This window comes from Mchenga conophoros, linkage group LG20 (assembly GCF_057382185.1).
Source record: "Mchenga conophoros isolate Kocher_MC1m ecotype Shallow Benthic linkage group LG20, M_conophoros_male_GT1.1, whole genome shotgun sequence".
In the NCBI taxonomy this organism is placed as follows: domain Eukaryota; kingdom Metazoa; phylum Chordata; class Actinopteri; order Cichliformes; family Cichlidae; genus Mchenga; species Mchenga conophoros.
Genome location: NC_140545.1, coordinates 19,399,357 through 19,408,959, shown reverse-complemented (window position 1 = coordinate 19,408,959; position 9,603 = coordinate 19,399,357). Strand labels below are relative to the sequence as shown.

The window sequence follows — 9,603 nt, the reverse complement described above, 5'->3', positions numbered from 1 at the left end:
CGACTCTACATTACCCTCATGCTTAATATTCACAATGAAAATATTAGTCGAACATCGTGAAGTCTGTATGTGTTTCTAACAAGCTTTGTATAGTTAAACCTAACAGTTACTACATGATGGAAACAACAATGTTATCTGTTTTTATAAAGATTATGCGTGAATACACAGGGCACACTGATTATTGATTATTTATTTCCTCCCTCTTAAACATATTCTTATTGTTAGTTTAAATTCAGAATTGGCAACTGAAACAAAGTATGTCACATACGAACATCAGGAAATAAAGACCCAATAGATATATTCTCAGTAAATGAAGTCGGTGTTCAACCTGTGAGAGGTGACAGTCAGCGGGGGCTATGACAGTTGTGTACCGGGACCTGCACTTTGCTGGCGGTATAACAGCTTGAGCGCTATTTCAATAATTATTGAAATATTTATTTAATATAATTAATTTAAATTTAAATTAATTAATAAAATATTTATCAATTCATTCATTTTGTCACTCCTGGCCCTCCATAACGATAAGCGATGACAATATTTGCAAAACTATTTGAACAATCAAATAATGTGTTTGTACATTTGTACAAAACGTATTTGCTACTCAGATTATTTCTTTCAGTCGCTATTGAGACATTATGTATGTGATGCTTCAGGTAGGGTTCAGTGGCTGTTTTATGTTTGTTTTTACTGTAAGATTTGTGAAATGTGTATATTTTATCAAGTCATATTTGTGTTGGTAAAATCCCCTTGGAATATTTTCCCGCAAATAATCATTCTGATGGCTGACCTGAACCAGCTATAAAAGAAAGCATAAATAAATGGATTTAGCATTGAATTTGCCAATGTAAGCCAGTTAAGAGTTTCAATTACAGGAACTGGTACAGAATCACTGGTAAATGGTGGGAATGTGATGCAAAGAAAAAAAGGACTCCAGCAAAATATAAAAACTCCCAAAACAATAGCCAGAGTTTTGGTCGCCTTTCTCTCCTTGATACTGGCAGTTTGTCCACACTTTGTGTTCTGGATGCTTCTTGCTTGCCTCAAAGCAACAAAGAAAATCTTTAGGTAGATACAAAGCATTATGGTCACTGGCAGGTAAAATGATAACATGGGTCCAACAGTGCTGTACATTAGAACGTCAATCAAACATGATTCCTCACATTTTTCATTATTAAATCCAGCAATGGTGACACTAATTCCAATTATCCCAGAAACCCCCCAGCTCATCATGATCATGAACACAACAACACGATGGCTGATTTTAGTTTGATATGTCAGAGGCTGGCAAACAGCATGGTATCTGTCAATAGAAATACAGCAGAGGTTCAGGATGGAACATGTGCTCAGTGAAATATCAAAGGTCCCTCGCACTTTGCAAAACAAACCCTCATGATAAAGACATGAGCTGAGAGAGAATGCCATGCTGAGAGGAAATGCTATAATCCCAACGAGCAGGTCAGCCACAGCAAGAGAGAGGATGAGAGAATTAGTAGGAGTATGGAGCTGTTTGAAGTAAATCACAGAAATTATTACAAGGAGATTTCCACATATTGTTATAACAGACAATAATGCAAGGAATGCATACAAGAATACACACATAATGGAAGGGCTGTTTGTCAGCATGTATTTGGAGTCTTGTATTACATAACAGGGATGTAGATCATTTACAATGTTGGTCATGTTGATACTGACCTTTTGTTTCATAATTAAGCAGCTTAAACCAACAATATGATTTTTTCTGCTGCACTAACCTGGGACTTGACTTGATGTAGATTGTCCTTCAGTGCAGGTCAACTACTGATTGCTAAGAAGAGCGAGAGTCCAGACTGAGTTAAAAGAGGTTGTCAAAGAGGGAAACAGCATTGAGATTTGGTCAATTACACAAGCTCAAAGGATAACAAACAAAACTGGGAGCATCCAGAATACCCGAAGGACTCAATCAGGAGTCTCTTGTCAGAAAAGGTGACAAAAAATATATGAATGAAAAACAAGGTAACGTGTAAACAACGTACTGGAAGGATGAATCATAATTTATTCAAAAGCCATTCTCTCATGCAATTTTCTGGTAATTGTGGTGTTTTGGCATATTTTCTAAATATTAAAGCCATAACACAGGATTCACATTATTTTCATTTTCATCACAGAACTCACCAATAGATTCAAGCTTTGTAAATGGAAACAGGGCCATCTGCATAGAAACTGTTTATCACTGGATATAGGAAGATCCAGCGCATCATGCTGGTTTTGTAATGACTCTTCTTTGCCAGGGAAGTGAACTTACTCTACTACCTTATCCACCAATTGATCTGAAATTGGTGGATAAGGTAGTAGGGTAGATAATTGATGGATAATTCCTTCACTTTAAGGACTCAAAGGTTTTAAGTTTGATTTGTCACCTTCCTTACGTACTCTTTTGGTACAGGAAGTGCTGAATGAAAACAGACCAACCATCAACTAGGGTTAGGGTTAGGGCACAATTCAGTGTTGCTTAAAGAAATATCTAAATAACTGATCACTAATCAGTGCCAGTGTATTTAGATTTAAAAAATATTTAGATTTAATATCAATTTTATATTAGTAAATATTTCAATTTAACATTCAGTCATAACACTTGAATTCAGATGTAAATGTTTGTAAAATTTCCTGTGAAAAAAGGGTGTGTTGAAAACATAATAATCAGAGCCCCATATCCTAAAGATTTTTTTAAACTGTAATTGCTAAAGTTAAGACATATATGGGATGGGTGGGGTTGAGTTGATAATAAATCAGTGCTATCCAGTGACCAATAATAAAAGTTGTCATGTTAAATATAACAAGAAACTAACATCTAACCAGATTATTATGTTTGCAAAGATGGGAATTTCTGCAGAGTAATACTTTATCAAAGGCTGTGTGAATGAGGAAATGAAACCAAGTCAGTCAGCTGGATCAGCTGTAGCAGGACAGGAGGAGTCAGAGAGAAACTCAGAGTTTGTTGAAGATAACTTGCCAGCATGCAGCTTCACTACTCAGGTGACTGTCTCAGAGATCTAGGTACAGTGGGGCAAAAAAGTATTTAGTCAGCCACCGATTGTGCAAGTTCCCCCACTTAAAATGATGACAGAGGTCAGTAATTTGCACCAGAGGTACACTTCAACTGTGAGAGACAGAATGTGGAAAAAAAAATCCATGAATTCACATGGTAGGATTTGTAAAGAATTTATTCGTAAATCAGGATGGAAAATAAGTATTTGGTCAATAACAAAAATACGACTCAATACTTTGTAACATAACCTTTGTTGGCAATAACAGAGGTCAAACGTTTACTATAGGTCTTTACCAGTGTTGGGTAAGTTACTTTAAAATAGTAACTTAGTTACATTACTAGTTACTTCTCTCAAAAGTAACTCAGTTACTTCAAGTTACTCATTACTTTCAAAGTAACTAGTTACTAGGGAAAGTAACTTTGGTTTTACTCAGAATTCTCTTGTTAATGTGTTTCTTCCATAACTTTGCCAGTCTTCTAGCTTGCTTACTTGCCACAGTGCACTGTGCCACCTACCAATAGAAAGGAAAAGATAATGTGCATATTTCCACGAGAGAAATCCCACGCCTGGACCGTCATTGACTGCTGCCATGATTCTAGCCTACGTCACAGCGTCATGTGCGCCTTTTACATCCAACACAAAAACTGCAGTCGTGGTGCTTTCGATTGTACTCAGAACTCGGAAATTCTGCCTTCTGAATAGGAAGATGTAGGCAACACCAGACTGCAGATAAGCTGCATACAGGGCTGGACTGGGACAGAAAATTGTCCCGGGCATTTTGACTAGAGACTGGCCCACCATTATAGGAAAAATCATAAAGCCTTTGAATGAAAATAAACACTGTTGTGACAGTGATGTACACTGTTCTGATGGTATATATGCATCAATCTATCAATCGTTTGTTGTAAGATTCAGATAATTATTTTTTTAAAAGCTAGACATTTTAAATGAGAATAAGAAAGAAAAGTATTTCTTTGTGCCCCCCTTTCCCTGTTAATGCCCTACATGCCCCCCTGGCAACACTTTGCTAGACCCGCACCTGCACATTTACCAACTGTCAGCTACCTAAAAAAGGATCCTGGGGTTATTTGTCTCTCAGAAACAGTTCATAACTTCCCTTCAACTCATTCATGTCACCTAAAAGGTAAACCTGTTTCTCCATCACCTGTTCAGCTCTGATGATTCAGTAAGGACATCTCCTGGTTTCATCTTCATGTTTCCCTCTCACCAGATAACCAAACCATATCATGACCAGCAGCTTTTTTGCAGCTGTGGCTCCAGCAAACATCAGCTGATACTAGAAATTAATATTAAATAAATTCTAACAACAGCTGATCAAGCTTAAACGTGCTGCTGTTGTTTAGCGCGACATCCGCTGGTTTCCTCTTTCGGCGCAAAGTGAGCGATAAACAAACAAGAGAGCCGATCAGCTGATCATTGATCAGTTTTCATGATTGAAGCAGAAACTGGAGACGGAGGGGAGAGGATGAGAGAAGAAGAGGCAGCTGTGCAGCAAAGACAGAATAACTCCAGCTTTGTGCCTTTTTCATTGTAGCTGAATTACGGGACAAACTGTCCCTTTTCACCTCAATAAGAAACGCGTAATATTTTCTCTGAATACCAGACGGGACGGTTGGCAACTCTAATAACTTATGAACAAAATAAAGTTCAACATCATTAACATCATAGCACCCACCCAGCTTGTATAGAAACTCCGTCATGCTAGCTAGCACGCAGTACGGAAAAAGTCAGAATAACGAAAATAAACTCCACCTAAACTTGGTTTATATCTGACCCAGAGAGACTGCAGGTCATAACTTCTTACCTGAAGTTCAGTTCACACTTGGACCGGCGGCCGCCTCGGGTCTCTTTTCCTTCTGCGTCCCCTTTCCTTCATCCACCTGCTGGCTTCCACCACTTGCTAATGTTATTGAATCTGTGGAAGCTCCGCGATAGCCACCACACGAAGTAACGAGTAACGACCCTATCTAAATCCCAGTAACGACTAACGCGTTCCTGATTTTGGCATAATAACTAGTTACCGTGCTCGTTACCACAATAATAACGTAGTTACTGTAACGCGTTACTTAATAACGCGTTAGTCCCAACACTGGTCTTTACCAGGTTTGCACACACAGTAGCTGGTATCTTGTTTAAAAAAAATAATATTTTTATTAAATTGTTGGTAATCAGGTAACAAAGAAAATGATAAATTTAACAGTTACATATCAAAAACAATCACACTTTTAAAGAGTCGATTGTGCCGTTCGAAATATAGAATTAGGGTAGAGTTAGGGTTACAATTGTCACCTATGATGGCTCAAACCCCAAAAGTTAAAAAAAAAAAGTCTAAAATTAGATCAAAGTAAAATTCATTAACAAATAAGGAAATTTACTTTTTCATTTATTTGTTGAGGAAAATTACCCACTAGTGACTGACAAAGGTTTGTAAATCTCTCTCTATATATATTTTAAAACGTTCTCGCCACTCGCCATGCAGGTGGTCTTTATCCTTTAAGCCTGGATCTTCTACCAAAGGCTTGGGAGCTTGAGGGTCCTGCACAGGATCTTTGCTGTTCCTAGGACTGCGCTCTTTGGGACAGAGATCTTGGATGTTGTTCCTGCGATCTTTTGGAGCAACTCGCCCAGCCAGGGGTCACTGTCCCAAGTGCTCTGACTACCAGGGATCACTGTTGCCCCACTGTTGCCTTCACCCTCCACCACGTTGTTTCATCCTGGATAGTGGTTCTGACACTCACTAGTTCTCAGTCACCTTCCTTAGCATACAATCTCAGGGTACTGGATTTGGGGTAAAAACTTCCGTGCACGGTAAAAAGCTTTCTTATTTTGATGATAGTGGCTTCTACCTCTTTCTTTGGTCATCTTATTATCTAAGCAGGGTATCTGATAACCGGCAGGACGTAGGTGTTAATTGTGTTCTTTCCATTCAGCTGACTCCTCAGGACTTGCCGGACCCTCTGCAGGTATGTTGCAGCTTTCCTAGCAGCCTTTTCATGATTTGCCTTTGTGATTGGATTTGCCTTCCAATAGCACAATGCCCTTTGTTGTGACTACTTTCCCTCTAATTTTTTTTTTAATTTTTTTTTTGCCTGTCCCGTTTGGCTCTTTTGCCATCAGAATTGTTGTCTAAAGGCAAAGAAAGATGCCCAACGGATTTACTTTACCAAATTGACCATGGGGGAAAGAAGGGGAGAAAGAAAGAGGGAAATAGAAACAGCTGAGAAGAGGGACGGGGGAGAAGGGCAAAAGACAAAAACCAACAGAATGAGCAGAAAAAAGAAGAAGAAAAAAAATGCATATATCAATCACCTGGATCACCTGCTGAGAAAGAAAAAAGAAAACAAGCAGAAGAGAACAAGAGTAATAGAATAAACAACATCACAATGATATATGGGAATATGACAGTAAATACTAAATATTAAACATTATTGTGCAGCACATAATATCAACAGAACACAGTGTGCTTTGAGGTAGGAGCCAAAAAGGGTGTAGTTTTTGGGTGTGATCACCCGTGTGTACACCTGTGAGCATGGACACACTTGTTTTTTTTTTTTTTTAAAGGTTCCTTCATGCAATGATCTGCTAGAGGGTGTGTCCTCCAGGGCATGAAGCAGGTATGGAGGAGATCAAAACTCCAGACATCCAGAGGCCCCCAGAACACAAGAGACCAAGGAAGACCAACAGAGGGGCAGCCACGCCACTGTACCAGAAAGAGCTGAGGAGAGTCCCAGATGAGGGCTCACTCAGCAGCCGCGGAGCAGAAGCCAGGGGGAGTTGCAGTGACGCGCCCGTGAGCTCCGCCGGCAGCCAGCCGTGCCTGAGTGACCGAGCCCCAGGCCGAGAGGCCGGGGGCACCCCACCTCCGAAGTGGCCCGAGCGAGCCCCGGGCTCCAGGCCCCGATAAGCGGCCGCCAAGGAGTGAGCCGGTGTGTACCTGGACGTCCATCCCCGGACACAAAGAACCACCAACGCACCGATGTCTGAGGGAGTCCGCCACTGGCAGGGGAAGTGGTGGTAGGGGGAGATAGGCCTCCAAACCTTGGAGGGCCTAAGATGTCCCCAGAGAGGTGGCGCCTGACACCCAACCTGACATATAGACACAGAAATACAGGCACACACATATACAAACATCCATTCCCACCCTCATGCTCTCATATGCACTTACTCCACACTCAACCAACGTGGAGACAGACATAAAGAGACGCTGTACACACGATCACACTCTACAAACTCTACTCTACTCTACAAACAGGGTCTAGGTACCCTTGCCCCTGGAGGGGGGAACTGCACCCAGACCCAGGTGGTGTTACCCTTTTCCCTGCGGTGGGGGGAGGCAGACCACCCCGACTCCGCAGCAGCAGGGAGGCTCCACACTCCAGACCGCAGTCGGACGGCCAACTCCTCCTCCTAGCCCCCCCGCTCCAGCAGGTCGCAGAGAATGGGGGTGAGAGAAGACTCCAAACCTCCCTCCACCCGCTCATTGTAGTGTTGATGCATGTGTGTTCTAAGGTGCATTTAAAACCCAGGAGGGCATGGAGCTACCTGCCAGAGAGCAGCAGGTAAGCGCATGGTCCCTCCTGCTAGCCCTCAATGTCTACGTGTATTTAACATTGAGAGGTGGGCAACGACGCCAGGGGTGGGGTGTACACCCTGATGGTACTTTGGATTCCGTGTATCGAGCCCACCCCCAAGATCCTATATGTATGTGTAATGAGAGTGTGAGTAATGTGAATGTCTAAGTTGTGGGATAAAATTGAGGCAGAGGCAGCCAGAAGGGGACAGGGGGGGGTGGCCTCCTCTGCACCCTGGTGACATACCCCTACTCCAAGGTCCTGCATGTGTGGGTGGTTGTGGTGGAGCGGGTATGGTATCTCATTGATACCATACAATTACACTCCGATATCATTGCGATAAGTGCTCGTGGTTGTGTATCATTTGTTTGATATCACATTCACTCCTTAATGTCATGAGGTTAGCTTCTAGAATGAAAATGTCATGGTCCGCGGCCCGGCGTCCAAGGTGCTGATGGGATGCCCACTCCCGTGGGCGTGGCTGCTAACTCCACACCTGCATCCCATCCCAGGCGATCACCAGGTGGACTATTTAATCCTGCCCAGCCTGCTGCTCCACGCCAGTCCGTAGTCGTCCTTCAGCGGTAACGTACACCTGCGGGAAAGCCCTTATGCAAACCTATCCGTGTGAACTAACACTAACTCTGCCCTGTGTACTCAGATCACAGCTCGGCGTGTTTGAGCCACCAGCCTGTCCACCTGCCTGTCCGGAAATTTGGATCACGTCAGCCCCAGCTGCCTCGACCTTTCTGGAGCTTCTCCCCACGGACCCTCACCCCTCCCTCCGGTTCCCTCGGCCCCGCTATCATCCCTCCCACAGTCCCGCTCTCGGTGTTCCAGCGCGACTCGCCTCCCGGTCCCTCGGTTTCTCTGGTTCCGTGCGTTTTTTCCCTTCTACCCTCCCGGGACACCGTCAGTTATAATAAAGTTTATTTTTTGTTCTCTCGTACCACTGTGTGTGTGTTCTGCTCCTGGGTCCAGCTTGTGCGTGGAACTTCGGTTCATGAAAGAAAATTTTCATCAAACAAATTGAATGACATATAATGATTAAAAAAACAAAACAAAACTGCATGACATCTGAAGCAAATATCACAAATTTTAAAAAATGAAGCAAATATGTTTCTGGATCCAGGAGCAAAATGCATGCATATTATGAATTTAGTTCCTGACAGCCCTGTTTGGTTTTCTGTTTATTTTTGGATGCCTCATTTCATGAGCTGTCTAAAAGAATAGTGTACTTTCTAAACATATGTTATCAGCCAATTTGTAAATAACAGATTAGATCGTGTTACAGTATTAGCTAAGGTGAGAGCACAGATTGAGCTCAGATAAAAGCACTATAAAGTTAGCCTTGCAGATCTCTAAGGGAGAGGACAGCCACGGTTCGCAGGAAACCCATTTCCACCGTTTGTATCCGCGATCTCATTCTTTAGGTCACTACCCACCAGAGATGGGCAGTAACGCGTTACTTGTAACGCATTACTGTAATCTGATTACTTTTTTCAAGTAACGAGTAAAGTAAGGGATTACTATTGCAAAAACGGTAATTAGATTACCGTTACTTTCCCGTAGTAACGCTGCATTACTGCGTTACTAAAACCGTGATTTTTTGCGAGAATGTCTCACGACAGTGACGTAAGCGAGTGCGCCGTTAGTGACAACAGCTGTCTGCAGATCAACAATGGATCATATATCGATTGTGGGAGACAGTATGAGCGTGCAGCGTTTAAAGCGTGGAAGTACTGACCTTTGAGTTTGATTCCATAAAAAGTGACAAAAACATTAGCGTCCATCGTGCTTGGGAAGAAAACTTCTTTTTACAGCGAAAAAAACCCTAAACTTCCAATCAAGCACCGAGTGCGCAACGACGTAATGGGGAAATTCACAGAGAAACTTGCGGATTCTTCAACTGACCGCGGCACACCTGCACCAGGGTAAGCCTCAACCTACCACAGTCCTGCTTTACAGGTGAAAATAGAGCAACA

At 42.4% G+C, this 9,603-nt stretch overlaps 1 protein-coding gene across 1 annotated transcript; it reads right to left on the bottom strand.

The window, feature by feature from the left end:
- Window positions 1-717: 717 nt before the first annotated feature.
- On the bottom strand, window positions 718-1,704 carry LOC146550635 (trace amine-associated receptor 1-like). The gene has a single exon (XM_085259966.1). The coding sequence runs from the start codon at window positions 1,702-1,704 to the stop codon at window positions 718-720; it is 987 nt and encodes a 328-aa protein (XP_085116092.1).
- Window positions 1,705-9,603: the final 7,899 nt, after the last annotated feature.

Coding starts and splice junctions, on each gene's coding strand:
- LOC146550635 (XM_085259966.1), bottom strand. CDS start 1,704: ATGAAACAAAAGGTCAGTATCAACATGACCAACATTGTAAATGATCTA.